Genomic DNA, 25,900 nt, shown 5'->3' on the forward strand with positions numbered 1-25,900 from the left:
GTTTTTCTTTGCCAGGAGCATAATTACTTAACAGAAACAACATACCCGTATTTGTACAGACTTATGTAAACAAATATGGCTCCATTGAGTTCAGCAAAACTTACAGTAACTTGCATTATCTAGGGATTGGACTGTTTGTCTGTACTGTTTCCCTTAACTTCTGTTCTTCCTAAATGAGGTTTAATGCTTTAAATACAGTTTAACTGCTATGTTTAATGTACCTGCTTGTAGACCTTAACTTAGAAAACTGGATTTTTGACATAAAGGAATTATATCAGTACTGGTAAACTAAGGAAGGTAAGGACATGTGCTGGAGCACTGAAAGATGACTGTGCTCATTAATCAGTAGCATGCTCTCTGATGTGGTTTTAGCCAATGCTACTCAACAATGCTTGGACATGGTTTAAGGGATAGCACAAGGCAGGAACAGTTTCCAGTAGCATAGATGAGGCCATTGTGCTTTGAGGAAAGAGGAGTTTAGGTGGACAGATGTGTTATGCTGTGTCACCTTCTTTTAGGGCCAGGGAGTGGGCCTGGGTGCATTTTATTTTCTGGGGAGCCATTGCAGATACTGTTCTATTGCCATATCTTAGTGCTTTAGATCAGGCTTTTGAAGGTGTTTGGGTACCTTACAGGATGCACAAAAGCGCTCACGTGGTTCTTTGTTTTTCTGGACTTGATCCAGAAGGGATGTGGGCTTCACATTGTTTAAGTTTTGGGTGCCTTGACAGTAGGACTAGCACTGCAAAGTGCCCAGGTTCCCTGTGCTGAGCAGGGCGGAATCAAGCATCTTGGGATGAGATCAAAGCCAGCTGGCATACGGAGAGAGAGCCCTCTAGAGCTTGTCCGTAGGGATCACCTGTCAGTGCCCAGGCTGGAGGGCATACTCCAGCACATAGACATAGCAGCAGGTTACTTGTGTCCCCATGCATCTTGCCCTTCACGAGGGAGGGGAACAACCAGTCTTTCTCACAACATGGTTTTCTCTGGCCAGAGTACTTTAACTGGGCTCTGGGTTTTGCAAATGTAAGGCAGTAGAGGAAACTTCAGCTTCTATATCCTAATGGCGATTATAAAACTGCAGGAGACTGAAATGTGACTTTTTGAGGAAAGACTTAACTGTGGTTTTAGAAGAAATCACTGCTGCAGTTTACATGGGATCCCCATACTGTGTGCAGTGTCATGTATTATATATACTGAAACCATTATTTGGTTCAGCACTGAGGGAGATGGGCAGAATTGAGACAAGAGCTTAGACTTTGCGTGCCCTTATGACAAAAGGGCCAGGTGCTTAGTCCTGTTCAAAGCGAGCTTTTTCTGGACACAGGCAGGAGTAAAATTGCAGTCTGCTTGGTCAAAATTGGGGTTATTCAGTACTGGGTGTTGGTGGGATGGGTTTTCAGTATCCTAGCTGTGGGTTTTAGGCATTATTTAGGCATTTCAGGATTCAGATCCTAAACTCTTTTATTGGATCTAATTCTCTCTGTCTCAGATTCCTGTTTGCAAATGTAACTACTGTTTTCTCATAGAGATGTTGTGAGGGTATGTATTTTAGAAAGTGTAAAACCTTGCAAGTGTTGCAGATAGGTAGAATTATTTTAGGAGCTTGCCCTGGATAACCTTTGTAATCTGGTTAAATATGTTAAGCATTATTGTTTTTGCAGCTCTTGTTGTTCACTACTCACTTAAACAAACAGGCTTACCTATTTTTTCCCATATCCTCTTAGCTCTCTCATTGTTTCTGTTTATGCACTTGCTGCAGATTTTATATCATGAGCTGTCCCAAAGAACTGTAGGTTCATTGTTTGTGTGATGTCTAGTGGTCCTGATTTGGATCTGTATGAGATATTGCTGCTACTAAAAAAGTCTAATTTAGGCATGTCTATACTATATTATGCTTTGAATTTCTTAATGTTAGTGAAAGTTTGTTTGTTTCTGATTTGTCTAGCGTTACTACAAGAAAGCAGCTGCATTTGTGCTAAGAGCAATTGCTAAACATTCTCCACAACTAGCTCAGGCAATAGTTCAGTGTGGAGCACTGGAAATGCTGGTGATTTGCTTGGAAGATTTTGACCCTGGAGTCAAAGAAGGTGCATCTTGGGCATTTGGGTATATTGCCCGACACAATCCAGGTAACAAGTTTCATATGTGTTATCTTTTAACTTAATGTCATGTGATAACAATAATAAATTGTGTTATTTTGGTAAATATAACAAGATGCTTTTTCATCTCTACAGTTACAAAATTTTAAATTTGGGATAAAACTGTAGTGTAACTGTACCATTCCAACAATGCTGTACCTTTTTGTGGAAAGTGGCATACCTGACACCAGCAGCGGACAGTTATGAGAGGTGCTTTAAGAGAAGATGTTTTGGGCCTGTGGTCAGAAAAGGACACTCGGCTTTATTCCTCTTTATGAAGAGATTTCTGAATCTTTATATGTTGTGTAGGTGTTACTGCAGAACCAGGTTTCTTTTGCTTGACATTAGTTCTTCTTTGATATACATAGTTGAACGGAGAAGCAAGTTTCATTCATTCATTACAGTAGTGTTTGCAGGATAAATAGGCCAAATTTATTGCACTATGTTATCATTAGCCAGTGGACCACACTACTTTCTGAGAGTCAGGAATAGATCCTAGGAATCCAATATCGAGCAGTTCACTGCTGTCTCACAGGCAGTTGTATAACTCACTGGTGGTGTCATGTTCCTATTTAAACGCTGATCCACATGGTTGATAGTTCTTCTACCAGCTATTTATATAGTTCAAGTAAAAGTTTAGACTGTGAATGAAAGAACTGAGGGAAGAAACTGGAAGGGGTGGGAGAAATGGTTAGTGATTGTATCGTTCAAAGTTAAACTAACTATAGGATCATAACATGAACTCATGGTTTTATATTTGGTTTTGGCTCTAAAACGTACATAGACTGATTTTGAAAGTGTTTTTCTTTGTTTTTTAATCAATACAGAATGTTGGACTGCAGAAGGGATGGGGGATTCCCCCTTCCCAGTTAGCAGGTTAGCTTACTGGGACAGTCTCCAAAGTTGTTAGCGTCTTTCTAACAGACTGCATTTTCTGGGGAACAAATTAATTATTGGGACACCTCTCTGGTAATGATCTTTTATCATTTGGTCATCAGGATTGAATTCCACCCTTGATGGGAAATAATTGTTCCTTCCATCTGAAAGATATTTGTTTAAATATCAAAAGCATTCATTTGTATAAATGTGTGTAGTGTATGTGTGTGTCTGTGTTACTTTTAACATAAACATTTCTGCGGTTTTGTTATGTCACTAAATCAATATTGACTCACTTCAATTGCCCTTCATGCTATTCACTGCATGAATGCTGATGGAGCTTTAGGGTGATCCAGTTCACTCCGTGACAGGATTGTCTGCAAGGATGCAGGTGTTGTGGGGGTGTTGAAGACAAAAAATTCCTTGTACAAATTTTTATTCCATGGCTATGAATAATTTATTTGCTGATGGTGAATGGGTGCATACCTTATGTCAATTTACAATGACAATAAGAACAGTGTCCTCAGAAATTAGGTTGAAATTGTGAGTGCTACAAAGCTGCAAGCATCAGGACATGGACAGATCATGAGATGTAATCAGTAAAAGAACCCCGAATGCCAACAAAAGCCCACCGAAAGACCCCTGAAACAATTGCCCAACTACAGCCAATTTAGGGGATTTACCTGCCTCTACAACAGTCACAGGATGTCTGAAAAATTATTATTGAAAGTAGAGGAGTTATACTGAGAAAAGATCACTCTGTGCATCATATGTTTCTTACACCGCTACAAGCATGCCTTTGCAACATTGTATTGCTGGAGATGGGATACAGAGATAGAGAAAAAGGATACAGAGACTTTCTCTTATCAGTAGCTGGTGTTTACTGTTCAAGAAGCTCTGGATAAGACTGACTTGCTCCTGTTGACAAAATTTGGTGGTCATGATTTTCTGTCATTCACTGTCTGGACAGTCAATTATTATGGACACATAATGCAGCTTTAACTTTAAAATTAGACCTGGGTGTGAAATGGTTTTCCCCAGCCACAGAAAGTTTTTCAGTTTCAAAAATTGTTAGTTTTGAACTGGGACAATAATAAGACAAGAATTTTCTCTCTCCTGAAAAGACTGGGGGATAGGGAGATTTGTTTGTCCCAGCAAGAAAAGTTCAATGATTAGGGCATTTCTCTGGGATTAAAGTCCTGATCTGTATTAGGCAGGATGTGAACCTCTGTCTTAGTGAGTGCAGTCAAAGCCCCCCAGCATTCAGTGATAACTGTTTGCAATGGTGAGAATCTCTCTGCTTTTAATCAGAAATTGCATCCCTGACCCACTAAAGCTACTAAGAACTGCAGTGTATGTTCCCATGAAAAGACTTCAATTTTGAGAAATTGAGGTTTTCCCCCTCCCCCCACAATGAAAACACACTCTGCTTAGCAAGTTCTATACTGAGTTCATACAAAAATCTCTTAAAATGCAGTTCTTCTGGGAACAGATGTCTCCAGAAGGCCTGTGAGATTTTAGGTAAAGACAAATGTCTCATGAAGTTTCAAGATTCTAGGAATCTTGCCAGGTCAGATTCCAAAATTTAGGAACTGCTCTTGCAGTTCTGCTCTTTCTTTCCTTTTGAGCTGAATTTCAAATACTAATCTTACTCCAAAGTGTACAAATCAATGTGCTGTGATTTTGCCATTCATTATTTTTACTATTTGGGTTTAAAAAGAAGTGTAAATATTTAAAATACCATAGATACCATCAGGTCCATGAAAAATATTTTGCAACATTTTACTTACACCATATTCAGTTAAAATGCAAAATTTGGAGTGTGCAAATAATTTGGCTTTCCATTTTCTTGGTCTGCATTAAAGGTGTAATTTATTCATTGTCTCATACCTGCTTCAGTATATTGTAAATTGGTAGGTAAACAAGAGTAAACAACACTGTTGATACTGAAGCTTATTGCTAAGAGCAGAATTTTGGTCATTTTCTGTCATACAGTGGACCATAGCTCAGCTTAGAAAGATCTCTTGGTAGATCTCTAGTCCAGCTTCCTACTCAAAGCAGCATCACCTACAAGAACCGGTTCCTCAGCTCTTCAGTGATTTGAGTCTAACCTACATCCTCCTGAAAAAAAGGTTTTCCCACTGGTTCCAGTGGAATATTTAGCACTGTGGTTGTAGAGGCCTGCATAACCCTCTGATTTTGAAGGGCAGCCTTTGGGCTATTTGTGGGAATTAGAGTCTTTCTATGTGGCCATAACATGATTATACAGTTCTCAGTAAAATGCAGTATTGGTGGTTGTTTTGGTCAAAACCTGTTGCTTCCTGTGGATGCACCTGCTACCACAGCAAGATCTGTTTGAGAGCCCTGGTCTGAACTGAAACTTGAATTTCCTTCCAACCAGGGGTTTTGCTGCTGCTCTACTATGGGGATATTGTCAATATAGTATTGAGCTGATTTTCTTTCTCTAGGGACAATCTGGATATTCACTTTCTCACCTTGATCTTTTTTACCCTCATCTGGTTTTTATAGTCCATGCTATTATTGTCAATGTGATAATATTAGTAGTTTTTTTTTTTTTTTTAACACCTTAAACTAGTTTAGAATAATCCTGTAAGACTTCCCAATGTTTTCAGTGGGTATGTAGGTAGGATCTTGGCTCCACTTGGCTTTTCCTTCCTCCTGATCACATAAACTCATGATGAGTCTTCTACTTTGAATTAATTTCTTCTTCCCTGGGGAGTACTTTTGTATTGAGACAAACCAGTGCAACTCTAGTACAACTTCTAGTACTAGAACTGGTGGCATTTCAGACTCCAAAATCTATCTTTATTAGTCTTTCTTCTACATCCATTTGAGTCTTGTCTGCAGTATCTCCACTTGCTAAAATCTTCCTCGTGTAGATCTGGATGAAAGCGATTAATTTTGGTCAGTTTTGAGCTGTAGTTCTCTTGTGTCTGAACAAATGGAGCTCAATTTCCTACTTTCACTCACACAGGGAGAAGTTCAACTTTATCATCATGTAGTTGGACAGGTTTCTTGAGTTGTATCCCAATATGAGTTTCCAGCCTGTGGTTTTCATAACCTTCTGTGGAATTAAATGAGGTTCATACATTAGCTTTTCTCTGCTGTCTATCGGTCTTGTCTTTGCCCTTATTATGCAACCATGGCATAGTATTTGGAAGAGTATTTTTGTAATTAGTTTCAGTTATTTTAATTTTTTCTGACTGAATATTTGGTTTTAAAAATTTCTTATTGCCAAGTTTGTTTTAATCTCTAACTCCTTCTCAGCCTAAATTTTTTCCCACCTCTTTCTAATTGAAAAGCAAAGTTTTTAATTGGATGGCAAAGTTTCATTAATCCTTTGGTGTATAATCCGCATTAAAGATGTTCTACAAGTAGGAAGATAATTTGTGCCTTTTCTTGAGGAAAAAAAAGATTTATAATTTATAATAGAATCATTAATGCTTAGAATTGTAATTTTGGGCTGAATTTGCAGGGAAACAAGATGGGAAATACTGTATTTCCTTTCTTCCCTGCCTCAGCTTTTCTGTTTTTCTGACTGTCCATTTACGACTTGTCTATCTTGACACATGGTCCAGCCCTTCATGTGGTAAGTTATTAGCCATGAACCTTATAAACACCACTGGAAGAAAAACCATTTAATTACCCATGACCAACAGTAACCATCAGTATTTAAATGATGTCAGACTTCTAGCAGCAAGAGCTGATCTAAATTGAATCAGATTTAGTTTGCTCTCTTGAAATATCTTTTACGGTTACTTTTGCACGCCTGAGTGTAGCTGTGACCTGAAAGTATTGCTCTTTCTCTCCCTGCTTGAACTTCATGCTTTTAGCTCATGAGACATCAAATAATCCATTCTTCCAGCACTGTGTTCCTCTTGACATCAGATTCTTGATTTTAGCATTTCCCAGCAGACTGTGGGCAGTGGAGCTCTGGTTGGTCTGAAGTTCTGAGGCACAATCGGAGGGGTTAACCTGGGCTGTTGGTCAGTATATCACCATCTATTCCACTTGGTCAGTGTACAGCAGCAAAACATGATCTGAAGAAACTGGACATGGCTTTTTCTACGAAAAGCTGACTGTAACTTATACCACTTATATTGCTTATCTCCTTTTCAGATTTGTTTTTACATACATTTCAGGTACATTTCGCTTCAGATTTTTTAAACTGAAGATACAGCATTTGAGTTTGTTGAAATCATATGATAGGTGTATTTTGAGGATGCATGCACTACATTTTCAGTCAAATATTTATTTGAAAAATTAACTTTGTAGCAGAGTTAATTTTACAGATTCACAGAATGCTCTGAATTGGAAGGGACCCACAAGGATCATCAAGCCCAACTCTTAAGTAAATAGCCTGTACAGGGGTTGAACCCACAGTTTTGCCATTATTAGCACTACGCTCTAGCCAACTAAGATAATTTCAGGGTATTGTATTAGTTTAAAAATTATTGCATTATTTATTTTTTTTATGTAATATTTATATTTTCTTTAAAATATTGTATCATAAAATAACATACAGTGTAAATATTTGTCTTATCACATGTATTACAGTGTGTGGCTATAACTCACTAATTGAAAACAAATCTGGTCTGGAACATTATTTGGATATTAACAACGTAATGATGACATGACTTACAGATTTCATGAAAAACTATATTAGTCTATGTATATTTAATGAAGTATGCTGTATTTTTCTTAGTGTGAAAATCTCTTTATGGATGGACTATAAATCAAAAGCTAAGTTAGAGTCTTGAAATACAACAGCCATATGTTGCCATGGTACTGTAAGTCAAGATAAATGTTAAAGATAATAATGGATATGCATAATAAGGTGTAGCAAAACTGAATGAAGAACCTAATAGATTATTGAATCCCCTATGGTTTTTACCACTTTTTCAACACTACTTTAAAATAGCACAGCTTGGTTATAATATAAATTTTGCTTCTGATACCCAGTAATTCTCATTTTAGGACTGTGATTAATGCTGCATACACAGAGAGAGCTAATGAATTTCTAATAGTGTAATTTTTGTCCATGTCAGCTAATCACATGCTCAGATTTTTTTTTTGTTTAACGTGCAGTTAGTTAAGGATATTGTGCTAATCTCAGCCACACAGTATTACTGATGATATTTCTCATTTGTCTAATTGTGTATGATAATATTTTCTTGTCATTAAAGTATAAATTCTGTCTCATCCCATGTATGGTAGCAAAGACTAGTTTTGATCACCAAGTTCCATTTTTGCAATCTTTTATGTAAGGGAAATCTTTTATGTATGTTTTTTGTATTTTTGTTTTTGGCATTTGATCTATGCTAATATCTGCTTATCATTTAAAGAGGGTAAAATGCTCTCTAATTAGCCGGTTGATAAAATTTTGGTACTTTGGCTTTCTGTGTTGTTGTTAGCCATGCATAAAATGCTTTCCTATTGATCAGTGTAGAATAGCCAGGGTTTAAACAGCTGACATCTGCTTACTTTAAAAAAAAGAAAAAGAAAACAGAATAACAAACCATTTCAGCCTAATCTACCTCAAATGTGTGCATGTAAATGGGGGTCCATCTATTGACCTGCATTCTTTTCAGTTGTGGATTGGTCCACACGGTTTATGAAACCAGGAGGGCTGATTTGAAATGCAGATGTCGAGACAGTGAACTACACCCTCCCCTTTTTCCTTTGCTGTATCTGTCAGGGTGAAAAATGGCTTGCACAAGGGTCAGTCACCCATACTCACTTAATTACTTTCCTTGGACCTACAGAACTGTCACAAGCTGTGGTGGATGCAGGCGCTGTTCCTCTTTTAGTGCTCTGTATCCAGGAGCCAGAAATTGCTTTGAAAAGGATTGCTGCCTCAACTCTCAGTGATATTTCAAAGCATTCTCCAGAGTTAGCACAGACAGTAGTGGATGCAGGAGCTATCGCTCACTTAGCTCAGATGATCCCGAACCCTGATGCTAAACTGAAGGTACTTTTAATTTTTTTTTAATCTCCATTATACCAGTCATTACTTGAGATTGAATCAAAGACACGGATGTGCATATTTATTTAGAAGCTCTTGGTTTGGGTATTAACAAAATGTAACTATGTAGTTCGTGACAAAGAGTTCTGCACATATTTACAAATTTAGATACTGGATAAAAACTGCAGCTCTGTGAGGAACAGCTAAACTAATCTTTAAAGTGAGAAGTATGGGGTTTTTTTAGAAATATATAGTATATGAAGAATGCAACAGATACTTTTAATAGGTAAGATTTGCACATTTCAGTTACAAAAAAGGCTCTGCATACTAAAGATCATATGATAAGCCAGTTAATAGTGAACTTACTGTATTTTAGAATGTACTATCTGATGTGAATGGCTGTTGTCAAAGGTTTAATCACTAGCGTTTAATTGACAAAAAATTGTTTATTCTGAATTTTCTGTCTTACTCTACCAAACAGAAGACAACATAAAAATGCCACAAAAATTTCTTAATATAAGATCTGATAGATCCAATTTATGCAAATAAAAATACTTTCTATAGATTTCAGTAAATTTTAAATTACAGTTTTAAATGGTGTGTATACATATGTATTTTAATACATACAAGCTTGAATGGGATAAAACAAAAGAGAAACTTTTATTCAGGAACCAGTGAATGTTCTGTGCCATTATATTTGTGCATGAATTGACTCAGTGAATTGTAAAATAGCTGTAATTGTTTTCCCTATCCTGCTTTGTTTTCCTTGATGCAATAGATTTTTGTGTGCAGGGGGAGTGTGTATTGTGGGATGTTTGTATACTATTGATTTTATAACGATTTTTATTTACTAGCGTCAGGTGCTGTCAGCTCTAAGCCAAATTGCAAAGCATTCAGTGGAACTTGCAGAGTTGGTGGTTGAAGCAGAAATTTTCCCAGTTGTGCTCACATGCCTGAAGGACTCAGATGAATATGTCAAGAAAAATGGTGCAACTTTAATTAGAGAGATAGCAAAGCATACGCCTGAGGTAAAACCTTGAAAATGCAAATACAAGGTCATATCATTAGATTTTACACTTTAAATAAAATACAGGATTATTCTGTCATTTGCTTTTCGAAAGGGAGGGCAAATGGCTGTTTGGCATGTTCATTGGAAAATATGGAAATGCTGATATTATGAGATGTGTATTGAATATGAATTGGGTTAGGAAACTGGGAATCATAAAATGTATACCTAGCTACTTCATTCTATGAGATATCAGCACAGAGAGGGAGTTCTTGGCTGACAGTACTGTCAGTCCTAGATATTAAAAATATTACGAGAAAAGCCTCACAGAAGTCATGATACCAGCTAATAAATTGCAAGATCGTCCTTTAACAATAATAGATGGTGTGTGTCTTTTTAAAAATCTTCAGGGGTGCTGGGATCACATTTTAATTATTTTTCCAATGACAGCAAAGATCAAAAATTCTCTTATTTATTATTAACCTGATGGTAACTTGAGTTTGTAATTTGAGTTTGAGCATTTACAGTGTTTTTGCCCTTAAGAAGGTGGGGATGTTTGGCAAAGTCAATACAAAATAAATAGGAAAACCATATAATTATAACTATGGTAATCTGCCAGACCACAGAGATAATTAAAAGGCTCTAAATATGACTTTGGAATGAAATATAAGCCATGTATTTGTGGAACACACTAATGCTGAGCATAGTAATTTCAAAATTATGATGCTAACTTAACAACTGAAAAGTGTTTAAACATGAATATTGTGCAGTTTCTTCAGCCTGCCAGTCTTTAAGCTGGTGATAAAAGTTTACAGTCTTGGCACATTTCCTGCTTTCTCTCTGTATGTACCTCATGGGCAATGCAACTTCACTTCCTCAAAAAAGTAAAGAAATTATCATTATCAAAAGGGGGCCCTAGAGTCAGAAGCCAGAGACCAAACTCAGAGACCAAACTTTTACTTGCAGGTAAAGTCAGAAGAGCTTCTGACACCACCAGATCCTCCATGCAAGAGGAGCTGGCCATGCTAGCAGCTCTCCAAAGGAGCACTAGGAAGCATCTTGGTGACTCCCAATGGGAAGTCACAATCCATGTCTGACTTAGAGTGACAGAGATGGACAGAGATGACTGTCCAGCTCTGGGAACTCTATTCAAGCAATGCATGTTGCAGTGGAGACGGGCTGGCAAATGATATTTCTAGAGGACTTGGCTGTGTCATTTGAGACTCATGGCTTTTGGATCTTGACTCTCTAGCTGCATATGCAGTAAAATTAATGTGAAGGTCAGCAGCAGAGGGACTTAGCGCAAGGGCTGAGGGACAGGGCAGGAGCTCTGCACATCCAGGTGCACATGGCTGTGTCCAGATGTAGGACTTGGTTGCCACTGGCTGTAATTCACAATCACGTGAACAGATTTTCCTAAGTACTAACTGAAAGTTTCATCTGGCTGTTTCATGAAGAAAACAATCCCCTTTTAAAGGCTGTAAGACAAAGGTGGATTTCATATTTATAGAAATCAACTGGTTTGGGAATTCATGTGCCTCAGTTTTGTTCATTTAATTTTGACTTTTAAGAACACATTCCTTTTGCTTTGGAATCTGTAGGGAGAATGGGATATACCTAAAAACGTGGAAGAATATAAAAATAATTATAATATGAAATAATTTTGATTTCTATGCATTATTGATATCATACATATTCTACTGCTGTTCCTCAAGTGATGTGACAAATTTTCTTTTGTTAGAAACCCATGTTGCATAGCTTGATTATCATTTATAAGCAAGGCCGTGTAATTTGGCATTCTGGGGCAGACTCCATTACCCATCAAGTGTGTTCCCTGGACATTTCCCTCAGAGCATACTAACATGGCAGAATGGTGCAGCCCAAGTTGGTTTTGCACATCCAGAACAGTTGTCCTTGGCTTCATGCATCAGTGTGAGGATCCACAAAGGCTTTTATGCCACAGAGGTAATTTAGAATGCAGGTGAGAGGAGGAATGGGCCTTTGCCTCTGTCACTGCATAGAACATAGGATGTTAGTTTGGGAATGAGGGTCCACTAGGATGAAACAGTATCTGGCTCATTAGGTGCATCTTCAAGATCAGTCATGTGATAGGCTGTCATTTGCACATTTCTCTGGTGTGTGATGGTGGAGCTGAGAATATGCCATTCCATATTATACAGCATCAAGGATTCCGAACTCTGATTTCCTTGCAGTAAAGTCAATCAAAAACACAGTAGCAAATTAGCCTCGTTCCTGAAAACTTGTTGCTGCACTTAGCTCCCAACAGTCTGTATGATACACTTTTATTCCAGCTTTATTTTGGAAAATAGGAGCAATACATTACAAGGCTTCTCTGATGTGGTTCTTTTTGCCTGTTGATACTTCAGAGTATCTAATCTCTTCTGTTTATCTTTTCAGCTCTCACAGCTTATAGTAAATTCAGGCGGAGTTGCTGCTGTGATTGATTGTATTGGCAGCTGCAGAGGGACTGTCAGACTGCCTGGCATCATGACACTTGGTTATGTGGCAGCTCATTCGGAGAACTTGTCAATGGCAGTGATTGTCTCCAAGGTTAGCAATCACTTTGTTGCCTTCCTGTAGTTCTTCAGCAGTATTCTTTGGTAGAGATACAAATTAACATAGGCAGAGAATGTATTTTGTGACAGGATTATGTACTTGCTCTCGATGAATGCACTTTCTCCTAGCATTATTGCTTTCTATGACTGAAATTCTGCGGCAACCTGATAAAAGGGTGTCTTTATGCTGTTAAACCTTTTACAAAACATCGTGGATTAGTTGGTATGACACTGCGTGATTTTTCCGTGTTGCAATTGCATGGGTACAGAAAATAAGTCACTGAATTTCTGTAGTCTGCTTCCTCTTAAAATGTGTATTTGTGGCTGCATCGAAAGCTTCTTTGGAACAACTGTGTTTAATGGCGTCTTCTTCATTGTACAAGCCTGGCTCTGCTAGTACTGCTGGAGTATCTTGCAACAGTGATCTTCAGACTTGAAAAGAGCTCAGTTTCTTATGTAATGTGGCTTGATTCAGTTGTGCAAGTGACATTTCAAATGAGTAAAGTTATACATTTTCAGGTTTAAATAAATTCTGCTGGGCAATGATAAAGAAGAGGGAGAATTTGCAATGTTTGCAAAAGAAGAGGGAGAATTTGCAATGTTTGCAATAGGTGAAATTAGTGTCTGGCTTAGTAGTCCGATGTAAATAATGCTAATTTAATGACAGAAGGAAGGAAACAGTTTCACTATCATTTTTGACCCATTTTCACACTATGTCAGTCATTTAAAACCTATGTATGAGTGAAGCAACAAAACAATATAAATAAAGGAACAGAAATGTCTTCTAGTAGAAATTCAAGTTGAAAAATGGAGGTTGTTATAATATAGTATACAGGGAAAGTAGGAGTGATCAAAAAAATGCTCTTCTGGATTTTGAAACTAAAGAAATAGATGCTTTTTTCTTGCCATCTCTGGAGGCTCTTCTTCTCTGGATGTGTCTCTCTTTCCACTTTTAGGGATGCCTAGAGCAAATATGCTCCTGCTTTTGAGTGCTTGATATTAAGTGGGAGGAAACCAGGATTAAGTTCTGGAGGAAGCCCCTAAGTTAGAATTTTGAAGAATAATAATGATTCCTATCATAACTGAATGGAACTGCTGTGAGAACTGTTGTAGGTATCTGGGCAAACTTTGATCAACTGAAATATGTTAATGAATGATCTACAAAAGAAATAATAAAAATAAACCCAAATAAACCCAAAACCCATTAAAAAAAAAAAAAAAAAAACCTGCTTCAGGGGAAATTAAGCTTGTGGAGTGGTACATAGTGCTGAGGATGGGGCTTGGTAAACTGGAACCATTTGAAAAAAATGCACTGTGGCATAACCATATGCAGTTAGACACTGATGATATTATGGTGTAAAGTGATAGTTCCATTCCATGGTACTCTAACCTGGAAAGGATGGATTTCAAGCAATGATTTTTGGGATCATATTGGACAAACACTTCATTGTGGTCTTCTGCTGTAATGCAGTGGCAAAAACACCCACAATTTAGTCCTTTGTGGTATGAAAGAGTAGAAGATGAAGCATTATTGGAAAAGAAAAGTTAATCTGTTTGTTTTAGTAATATGTATAGTTCCACTGTCTGTATTTGAAAAGTATATTGGGGAAAAACCCAAAACAACAAAGCAGAAATCTGTGCAGAAAAGAGTAAAGAAGGATTCATGGGTTGGAGAAAAAGGTTTTTTTTGACAGAGGTTTAGTAGCCTTGCCTTACCTAAAGTAGCATGGAATGTTTCCTGTTGGAGTGTTTTGGCATAAAGTACCAGCTACTAAGTAGTTCTGGAGAAAGTATAAAGGCTCTGAACCAGAACAACTTTTGTAACAGCTGGATGTGGGACCTCCATCTCTTGATGTCTGCAAATCAAGAGTTGAAACCCTTCTTGAAGTGATTGAGTGAGTCAAACATGAGCTGCCGGACTCAAGAAGAGGTTGATAAGTTGAAATTTAGTCCTGTGGATAGTAAAAAAAAGAAAGTCTCAGTGACTGAGCCCTTCTGGTCTTAAACTGCTATCATAGATTCATAAGCGCTCAAATTCTTTTATTTTCAGTCTGAGAAAAACTGCCACCTTTACTCAGTACAGCCTGAATTATGTTGTGTATTCTTTTTATACCTTAAATTTGCTTACTTGTTCAAACCGCTTTCTAACTTAGAACATTGAATCTGTTTCTTTTTAACTATATTTATTAAAATTTATTGAAAATTCTTGCTAATCATGATGTTGTAAAAATATGACACTAGTAGCATGCATCCTCTTACAGCTTTTTTTAGAAGAGCGTAAATAGAGAAACATTTTCTAAGTATCTGTATCTGTTTCGCATTGTCGTTCCCTGGTCTACATTTGTAAAGGTTGTGCTTTTGATTAATGCTACAGGGAATACCACCACTGTGTGTCTGCTTGATAGAAGAACATGAAGATCATATTAAGGCAGCAGCTGCTTGGGCCTTGGGACAGATTGGAAGACACACTACTGAGCATGCACGTCATGTTGCAGTAGCAAACGTGCTGCCCACACTGCTCGATATCTTTGTGGACACATGCAGCTCAGAAGATCTTAAAGCAAAAGCAAGTAGATTTGTAGTATTTGCAGTGAGGTATATTAATTGTAATCAAGATATTTAAGTGCTTAAAAATGACTAAATTATATGTGTTTTAATTGATGCTCACTGAATCACAGCTTTCCTAGGTGCAGTGTTTGAAGGCTGTGTCACTTATTAGGGGACTGGCTGGTCCTAATGCATGTGCATATGGTGTATACCAAATCATATGCTACAGCCACCACAGCAAATCCCTTATTTTTTTCCCAGTTTAGATCAGAGTTGCATAGACCCATATTGCTGTAATTTCTTGTGACTCATTTCTAATTATCCACTTCTTTTTTTGCATGTATAGGCTCTTGTAGAAAATATTACAGTCCTTGTAATAATTTTTCCTACACATTTATTATTATAATAAAACTGTAACAGCTAATTAAGGCTCTGCTCTTTAAAACATGCAACTGCCCATATTTAGGGCCTTTCCTTGTGTGGGAGCCAGTAGAGTTGCAGTTTAGTAAAGTGCATTTCTGAGCAACAGTAAGAGTGTTAAAGGATAGGATATGATCTCCCATGTTGCACTATGCTTCTGTACATTCCACTGAAATACTCCATTCCATGTAAAGTACCTTTCATATAGTAATTTCCAGTAGTCCCAAAAATATTGAAGCCAAATTAGCTGTACCTGTAATCCTGCCCAAGAAGGTGACTACTGCTTGTATCAGTCAACATTGAGTTTGTTTTCAGAAATATGCACCAATGCACAATTGTACCACTCTCTCTTTTCCCCGCTGCCTGGACAGTACTGCACTTTGCTATCCCAGACCAGCAGCCTCTCCTAGTAAGCCACTTCTAATACACAGTCTTTTAAAATATGTTTTGATTTAACTTTCTTATTATATTAGAGTACTTCAATTAACCTAAAGGGTCTACTCCAGCTTTCATTATAGTCAAAGGAAAATTGCCATTGCTTTGACTGTAGATAACATAATAATAATACGATGCACTGTAGGTTTTGAGGTTTAATAAATCTAAGTAGAGAATTGATTCTTCATTAAGTGACCTCATAGATATCATAGTTTCTATTCAGAAATTGCTCATTGAAAATTCTGATCAATTTGCTTTTTTGATCAGACTTCAGTGATATATATGAATTCTTGTTTTTGTTGATATCTTACTACAGAAAGTTTATTTTGCATTTCAATAGACTAAGAAAGCCTTAAAGAACATTCTTCAGAAATGCACGTATCTTCCAGCACTTGAACCACTGCTTCATGAGGCCCCTCCCAGTATTATGAAGCATATTATTGGGCAGTTTAGTAAGGTAAGAAAAGGCTTTTCGTGGTGAGTAATATGTTAATTGCTAATTGTTTCCCATTTAGCCACTCTAAAGGTGTCGTTGTTTTCTCAGGATCCTCAAGGATCCCCTTCCAAAGCAGATTGGATCCTGTTCTTTTGTCTTATACAGCTGGATACTGTTTCATTTGGAATCTGCTATAATTCATCCTAAGACTGGGAAAACAGTTTCTTATAAGCAAGGTGTTTTTTTCTTCCTTGCCTCTTGAGATTAAGTGGAATATTAACTCACGTGCAAATATTTTCACTGAGCCAATGTATCACATAAATCCCAGTCACATCTGTTTTGGATAAACTACAAGCTGTCTGTACAGCAGTGACTTAAGTCAGGTATTTTACAATAATATAAGGCTTCACTTCTTTTATCCTGATTAATTTTCAGTCGCAAATAAGTGTGAAAATTCCAAATCTTTTTTCATCCCTCTCAAAATTTTGCAAGTTAGTTGTTAAATACATTGTTGATTTGAATGCAGCATGTAAAGGTGATACAATTTATTAAAAATATTTAACATTTGTAAGTAATTCCTAACTAACTGGGAGACTTGCAGTGTCTGTCATGTTCAGCTCGTGTTGGGAATCCTGTTCAACTAGAGACTGTGTTTTGTGCAATATTCTGCAGTGTAACCTGTTAGCAGGGTATACCAAGCTCTGTTGGTGAGATATTCTTTCTGGAAATGGCCAAGTAAAACAGTCTTGATACTCAGTTCTGATTATGACAGATCTGGAAGCACTGCTGTTGGTAGTGCAGATTTCTGATTACATTGCCACAGATTCATTTGTCCTGTCTTCTTGGTAAAGCTGTTCAAAGACTGGAGATTTGCACAGAATCCAGTCCCTTTTGCTGCTTCTTTCTGACTGGAGCTGTTAATCAGCCAAGTGCATAGCAATTTGTTATCCAGTGTATATTTGAATGTTGCTTGCTATTGAAATGGTTTTGTGCCCTTCATATCAGCTGATACTTCGTTTTGTTTCATTTTTCTCCTTTGCCTATACATTATTAAACTATACTTGTCTGGCATTTGCTCTTCTGAAGTATACTCTTAATTTTAAGTTCTCTGCAGTAAAAGCATTTTTCTCTCCTGTACCATAGCTTGGGAATTTCCTATTCTTAGAGCTGTGGTCTGTTATTTCTGTGGGCTTATTTATGGCACAGTAAAAGCCTGATTTCCAAGCTGTGCTTCAAAATGGGGTGCTATTTGTTTTTCATGCCGGTCTGTGCATTTTAGCATTAATGTTTTCAGGGTTTGTGCAGATCTGTGCTGTCTCAGGTTGGACTGGGGGAAGAGACTGTGTCTTAGAGGTGCTCTCTCTCTTTAGGGCCTCTTTCCAGAGAGTTTTCTGCTGTCTTATCCAGCCTGGAAGTCACAGTGTGGAGGAGGAAGGCAGGGAAAGGGCCATATCCTGTCTCCTTGCTAGTTCCTCCTTGGCAGTTCTTGTTGTGGGAGATATGTGAAAACAGACGTCTGTTCAGTTCCCACAATGAAAAAAATCACAGTTGTTCCTGACACTTCTGTGGAGGATATAATAGAGAGAAGTCTTTGTGCTCTCCTGCTTTTTCTTTACCTGCCTGTTGATTTTGTACAGCCTAGAGGAACTGCAGAAATGAAGGTTGTTTGCCGGTATGCATAGAAGAAATTTTGTTATTTTTCTTCATCCTTTTAGGCATTCCCTTCCTCATTTGAGGCTCTTGTTTTACACTGAAATACAGTCAAATTTATGGCTTAATGTCTGACCAGTGTGGAAGCTTACAAAATGCTTTTGCCCTCGTAATCTGTAACTCTCAGAGTTGATTTTAAACGCATCTGGTTTTGCTGTAGATGCAGCTGACATCTTGCATTATCTTTCTATCTTTTTTTTTTCTCTATTTTTTTTTAATAATATTGCAGCCCTATGGGCCTGTGGACTACATGCTGTCATTCTCCCTTGCCTGGCCCAGCCCCCACCTCCCTCCCTTCATTCCTTCCTCTCTCCCTCCCTGCCGTCCTCTGGACAGAGCTGCGTATTGGCATCACTCAGGGAGCACAGAATGTTATTGTCTGATCATTTCTGCTTCTCATCCCCTTTGGCTGCAGAAACTTCACGTTTTTGCTTTGTGTGTGTGTTTGTAAAAGGCTTCCATGGATACACAGTGTGTTAAAGGATTTTAATATCTAGGAATTTAATAGTAGCATGTAATGCTTCAAGGCTGTATTGTTCACTTGCAACAATTCTCAGTATTGTTTTCATGCACTAATCTATACTAGATCATTATAATGATATAAAATTCAGCTCTACAATTAAACTGTGGGAATTGACATAAAAGACCTGAATAACTTGGTTTAAGTGGAACAGATGCTGTTGTTATTCCATGTTAGTGTTCTGTTTTGATTATCTATTTATTCTTTGCAATCTTATTGTCTCTGTAGGAATAACTCAAGAAATATTATTTATGTAAGGATGAATATTAAATTCATTATTTTATATATGTTATGTATTAAAGTACATGATAAATTATGTTATAATTATAAAGGGCTTGTTTCTGGGGGTTTTTTCCCTATACAGATGGGTATTATAAAACAGTAGTCGTTACAGATGTTGTTTCTCTGATTTTCCATTTTATCTGTCCATATAAGCCTAGTAGCATACAGATTAATTCAAAATATTTTTTTATGTACTATTCTGTGTGTAGGTGTTACCACATGACAGTAAAGCACGTCGTCTCTTTGTAACAACTGGTGGACTTAAAAAGGTTCAAGAAATAAAAGCAGAACCTGGGTCACTTCTTCAGGAATATATCAACACTATTAACAATTGCTATCCAGAGGAAATAGTAAGGTAGGGAAAATGAAATTTAAAGAATTCATACTTGTAACATTGTTAGATGTTTTTCACAGGAACAACAAAAAGGAAGGATTTAAAATAGTAATTTAACTCCTAAGTGAATTTTGGTTTTAATAAAACCGAAGCATAACATTTGGTTAATTGCCCCAGTGGTAACACAACCTCTGGACACATACATTAGAACGCTTTCCCTTTTTGTATTTGGAATCAAATTTCTTTGTCTGTCAACAAAGCCCAAATAATCAGGCTCTTGCAGGAAAGTGTGACAAAAAGTCAGTCCTGCACTGCCCAGATGGACTCTGAGCCTTCAGTACAACCACTCATATTTATGAATGTCTGTGGGATATTGATTTTGGTAACTTATTTGTGGATTACTTAGGCTCCAAAATGCAGGTATTGGTAAATCTTTGGTTGCATCCTTGACTTTCATAATAGTATGTCTGAACTAGAGTATTCAGAGGCTCCTTTGAAACTTCCTCTGATGTACAGAGGGTCCAGAGGCTCTCCTGCACAGTTGGTCTGCCCACAGCTGCCCTTCCTCCCTGAGCCTCATCACAAGGCTTAAGTGTTATATAAAAGGACCATACACCAGCTGTCTGCACAAAGTTGAACTTTGCCCTTAATGAATACAGAAACACTATTAAATAGCTTACAGTCAAAATGTCACCATCCTAAATTGTAATAATGAGAGAAATGCCCTCCTAGATTCTAGATATCCATTTACCAGTCCTTCACTCCATCAACACATCAGAAGGATGTTGTACTCATGTACTCCCTCTACAGGCTCTGAAAATCTGCATCATCAATTTTAATTATAGCAGCAGAATTCTTCAGCTAATAGTAGCTAGAAACTAAGTCTCACAAAATGAAACCCTGTTTGTCTCCACAAAGAAAAGCCAGTAGCTGTCAAATGGGTAAAAGCAAAGTCATAAAGAAATTTTATTCTGGAGCTAGTACTTCAGAGAGAAAGAGGAATTTGTTTATGCTTTTCTGGATATTAATAATGTTTTTTGTTACAGCTATTTTTTCCCCCTGTAAATGAAAAAAGGTTACTCATCTAGCCTGCGATGTAATAAAGGAAAAGGCCCCTCTGAGCTTCTCTTGCTTGCCTGTCTGTGCTTCTGCCTGGTGTTGGTTGTGCTGCCTGAGGCACAGCAGCTGTGATAGAATCCAGCTCTGGGTTTGTCCTGGAGGCCTGTTATTTTAGGCTTTTGGCAGACTGTATACAGTAATGCATTGGAAAGTTAGCTTTACAAATCACAGAACTAATATGAAGTTTAAAAATGGTTTAATTATGCAGAAATTATTAAAAAAAAAAAAAAGAAAATTAACAAGGTAAATAGATTTTCCTTCAAGGGAAAGCACTGGGGATTTTTTTTGAGTATATTTTAGGCCTACATTACATGAAGGTGTGTTCTCTCTTTATAGTTGAAGCTTTCAGGGCTCAGAGGTGGCAATACACATGCCTACAAAACTAGAAATATACTGAGATGTATGTTTTTAGAATAATACATTATTAAATTTCAGATACTCTTAACCTGGAAAACAAGAACTAAATGCAGCTTTGATGCTTGCATATTGGATGCATGTAGTTGGTCCATTGTGGAAAACCAGTTGAATGACAGCAGGGCAGAAATGGCACCATAGAGTCCTACTCTAATGAAAACCTCCTGGATGATGTCCATCCTTGAGTGGCATTAGAGAGAGAAGGTCACTGCGACAATTTTTTTTGGTTCTAGAACCAATGTCCCTCTCATGGATGTAGGCTTCGTGTGAGTTTTGTGGTGTGTGCTTATGTCTGACAAACAGCAGCAGACTATTGTCATTTGCAGCTAACAGTTCTGTGTAAACTCATGCTTTTTTGTTAAAGGCCATAATTTTAAAAGAAATCAGCACCTACATTTATCAGAAAAGACAATGCTTATGGCAGCTGAAGCTGAACCTATCTAAAATGTAGCTGCTTACCTACATGCCTTAAAAGAAGCTAAATATATTTTTAAAAACCTGACTTCCAAGTATAAATGATAATGGAAGTTGAAAAGCAGGTTGTTAAAACATTGTAGGGGAGCAACTGTAGAGTTCCTTGACCAGTGTTTAATTTTTTCCTGATCAGTAGAAATATGCATAGTGTTTCATTACTTTGCACAGAACATGCCTTGTAGTCTAACACACAAACAAAATGTTTCTCTTTCAGGTATTATTCCCCTGGATATTCTGAGATACTCCTGGAAAGGGTGGAAAATTACCAACCAGTTTTATAAACTTCAGTGTTTTATTAGAGCTGCATTTCACATTTATGCCTTTATGACTGTAATACAAATACAACTGTTGAAAACCTTGCTTGATTCTCAAATCTCTTTCTACTGTTTGAACTACTGAAAAAGCTCAGCAATTCTAGCAAGTTATATTTTGTTCTTTATAAACTTGTTCGTTGTTAAGTTTTTGTTCCTTTTTTTGTTTTTCTTTAACATTACTACCAGGTATGCCACATATATGAATGGAATTTCATGCAGGAGTGATGATTTATCACAGAAGCTTTTTTAGAATCAGTAATTTCCTTTTCCTTCCACAAAAAAAGTTTGTTATCTCATTCAAATTTTAGCCTTCTCAGTACTATTACCATTTTCCCCTTTTGCCTTTGTATATTGTTTAAAGATTCCCAGGCTTGATGAGGGGGAAAAAAGCTGACTACTGTGTTTTTTCTAATTATGGAATTCTTTCTGCACTGAGATTTCTCCTACTGCTACCTTTGAGGAAGTAAAGTGTTGTGATTTTACATCTCCAAACATGTTAGTAGCAGCTAAACAAAGAAATAATCAGAGATGAAGATGATACAAGGGCTGAATTCTGCATGATATGGTAGTGTGGTGATCCTGGCCTGGTAGATAATACATCTTCTGCCAAAGTCCTCCTAATTAAGGCTGGATTCTCTGTGGAGGAAAGGGGCTGTGCATGGTTGTTCCTCTTGAGAAGGACAGAGTGAACTCAGAACTTCCACAGACGCGAAGGGAAGGACCCTTGGAGGTTTGGTTCTGCGGGGGTCGGCAGCACATTTGTGTGGCTCAGAAGAGAGGAGGTTTGCTTGGCTGCAGGAGCACTGTGAGCAAAGTTCTGAGCACACTCAGAGGAAATCTGAGGACACTTAGGTTGCACTGAATGGACTGATGGGCCTAAGGTGGCTTAGGATTTATCCTTCAAGAGCTGAAGAGTTGAGTTAAAACGCATTTGGAACTTAAGTCTTGAAGCTGCAGATCACATTGATGTAGAGATATGAGCTCTTTCCCATCTGTAGAACATCCTGAAACTATTTTCATCTTCTTTTGGAGAGTGAAAAGACTTTTACATTCTGCTTACTCCTCTGGTGTATCACACAGCAAACAACCTTCTAGTCTTCTCTAATATGTAACTGTCATTTACCATTTTTTGTTCTAAGCACTTTTCTTTTTCTCATTTGCAGCCGTTTGGGGGGGTGTAGTTTTTTGGTTTTGTTTTGTTTGTTTGGTGGGGTTTTTTTTTGGATGTTGTTTTGTTTTGTTTTTCATTTTCCCCAAAGACTACTAAACAGTGTTTCTGGAATGGGATATGGAAATACTGGCAGCCACAAAGAAAGACAATATTTGAAAACTTCCACTGGTGAGAAACTTACCTACTTTCTTAAACATATAACTGAATGGGTTAGTCTCATCTAAAGAAGGATAGTCTCATCTATTACTTGTAAAGCAGGAGCAAAGACTGATTGCAGTTGGAAATTATTTAGAGTGGCTTTTCTTTGCCGAATTCCAAATGACTAATTTTTTATTCCTGTCAGCATATTTCTCAACAGTTCACAAAAATATTTGTGGGCTATCCTGTGTTAAAATTTATTTCTACAGAGGGCTGTGCTCCTGCTGTGAGGTACTTAGTGCTCTCAGACTCTGCTTTTCAGGAGGAGCAGGGGATGCACAGTACCTTACTGTACAGAGACTGAGACAGAAACTGTTGGTGTCATGAATGTTGGTATAGAATCCACACCAGATGGGTTCTTTCTTTAGCCCACAACTAAGTGAAAAGCCTTGGAACTGACTAGCTTCTACCAAATGCCTTTTTGATTTTAGTGTTTATATTCTGACATTAATGCTAGGATATTCTGGCACTATTAAGGCTAGTGGAAAAACTTTGAGACTTAAGAAGACTGTTATTAAGAGTAATACTTAATAATTTTCTCAGGTGCATTGTGGATATTTAAAAATCAAATCTTGTGCAATCTCTGAACCAAAATGCAATGGAAGGGCTTCAAGACAATCTTGAAGGATGTGAAGCCTCTGTTTTCCCTAACAGAGCAGAAGTGGTGCAGAGGGCTGTGTGCAGATGGGAGGCAGCAGAGGCATGGAGCTGCGTGTCCCCAGAGCTGCCTGGTGGGCTCGGGAGCACCCCCACCCCACACAATGCTAATGTATATGTTTTGTGCAGAGAGAGCAAAGAGGCTTCAGTCCCCTGACAAATGTGCTCCTGCTGTGTCACACTGTGCTACACTGTAAGGATTCCACAGGGTTAAATTTCAATGCCTAAACAATTTGTTCACAGTCTTTTCACAGTCTTTTTCTGATTCCTGACAAAGGAAATGATTGCACAAGGCAAACCTTCAAAGCGATCTGATTGTGTAGAGCACAATCTAAATCAGACCTAGCATAAATACATCTTTACATCCCTGGGCAGCTCTGGCCTAGGCCAGTGGCTGTTTGGCCTCTTGTTGCAGGATTCCTGGACGATGCCACATCCCATTAGGCTGTGGCAGTGCAAAGTCCTCTCCCACGTAGAGACCCCGGCAGTTGTTCTTTGCTGGCAGGCTGCTTCTTTGCCTTGCACAAACACCTTGTGGCTGGAGGCTTCCCTGGAGGTACATGTCTACACAAGACAGATCTAGCCCTTTACAGCAGAATTATTGCTAATTAGTATTTCACTTATGTAACTATGGCAAGAGTTGCTTTTTTCCTGTAGTGTTTCACAAGGTGTTTCTTCAGTGTTTCTATTCCATCCTCTCATTTGGTTTAAGTCATCATCTAAAACTATATTAATGTTTGTAATAGCTGCTCTGGCAGGCTTCAAGTGTGTATCATTTGTCTCAATTTCATATAATAAAATGTAGATTTGCATTTTAATTCGTTCAAATGCTGTTTTCATGCAAGTGTGTGACTGTGGTGCTAGAGAAGATGAACAACAGGCTCATTTTGCAGCTTGGCCCCTACACTGCCTTTGGATGTTTGTCTCAGCTTACCACTCAACAGTGCCTACTTTGGAGCCTAGGACATACAGGCGTTTCAAGTAAGAGTCCCTCTCACAGAGGTGGCTTATTAAGACACACAAAGATAATTAAGCCAGGGCTTTAGCAGAAATAAATGTAAGCCCTTAAATCATTTTGCCTGTTCCTTTGACTGCAGCATTGGGACTTTTCAACTCAAGTCTCTAAAGATCTTCTTTGGGGGCCTGAGCCGTGATTTCTGTCTGCATTACTACAGTTATTTTTACAACTACAGATGTAAACCAGGGCCTTGACAGAACTTGTAGATGTGTAGAACTTTTACCATATTTCATTCAGCAGATGGATTAACTGGCCTACAAAAGCTCCTTTCTTTATCTGAATGACTGGAAACCTAGAGGATTGAAAAGGGGAAATTCAAGGAGTTCAACTCTTGTGCATATAATGTGTTCTGTATGTCCAGAGGGATTTACCAAGGGATTGCTTTGTCTCATCTGGAGTGATCAAGCTGCTGGAGATCTGCATCTTAACAAACAAATGAACAAAATGTTGAAGTTGAATGGAACTGGTGGAGGAAATGAGCCTCACTTTGTGAAGTAAAGCATAAAGTTACTGTAATTAGGAAGTGGATGGAGTGTGAGTAGATCTTCAAGTGTTCTTGATTTGGTCTAGGGGGTTGTGAATTAGCCTGGCCCAAGGGGAGTTTTAAACATGGAAAGTGCCATGGGATGCTTTCAAGTTTGTTATAAATTTGAGTCCTCTGAGTTCTGAGTATGAAGGGGTGGCAGACAATCGTCTCACCATGTGAGGAATCTGTAAAAGCACACTTGCCTCAATTTCTTCCTTAATGTCTGCTTGGTTTCCAGTATCTTGATTGTTGGAATTTTAGATCTCCCTTTGTGACCAGTGGGGGAAGGAAATATAGAGTAGGACTGGATTGCAAAGCCAGTGGTTCCACTTCTCACACTGACATAGGATTGCTTTTATGGTCTTGGATAATTATTACAAATCCCTATGATTCATCATCTTCATCTGTGAAGTATCTGTTCTACCCCCTTGTTAACTTACAGAAGTGCTGGGAAAATTAAATTCATATGAGAGGTTGATGCAGCAGAACTTAAGTTCTTTATAACTAATACCATATTCAGAAAGAAATATTGTTCAAGAACCTACAAAAATTTACCTAGATTTTTAGAATTGGAGTTGAACTAACAGTCAGTGGATTTTGTGAGTTTCCTCATCTGATACAATTTAAAGGAATCACAGAGAAAGAGGAAATTATTAGATCTTGTGACTATACTAAAACTATTGATGTTATTTTTGTATAATACTTAACTGATAATATTGATGCTACTGTGCTTTATTCTG

The 25,900-nt window shown here is 37.8% G+C and overlaps 1 protein-coding gene across 1 annotated transcript in view; it reads left to right on the top strand.

The window, feature by feature from the left end:
* SPAG6 (sperm associated antigen 6) overlaps positions 1–21,734 on the top strand; it is a 34,556-nt gene extending 12,822 nt beyond the window's left edge. Inside the window, exons 4-11 of the mRNA XM_068212761.1 lie at positions 1,949–2,132; positions 8,804–9,009; positions 9,858–10,031; positions 12,428–12,580; positions 14,960–15,151; positions 16,328–16,444; positions 19,145–19,290; positions 21,491–21,734. Of these exons, the coding sequence (XP_068068862.1) occupies positions 1,949–2,132; positions 8,804–9,009; positions 9,858–10,031; positions 12,428–12,580; positions 14,960–15,151; positions 16,328–16,444; positions 19,145–19,290; positions 21,491–21,557 (1,239 nt within the window). The 3' untranslated portion in view covers positions 21,558–21,734. The remainder of the gene's footprint in view (positions 1–1,948; positions 2,133–8,803; positions 9,010–9,857; positions 10,032–12,427; positions 12,581–14,959; positions 15,152–16,327; positions 16,445–19,144; positions 19,291–21,490) is intronic.
* Positions 21,735–25,900: the final 4,166 nt, after the last annotated feature.

This window comes from Anomalospiza imberbis, chromosome 1 (genome assembly GCF_031753505.1).
Source record: "Anomalospiza imberbis isolate Cuckoo-Finch-1a 21T00152 chromosome 1, ASM3175350v1, whole genome shotgun sequence".
Lineage (NCBI taxonomy): Eukaryota > Metazoa > Chordata > Aves > Passeriformes > Viduidae > Anomalospiza > Anomalospiza imberbis.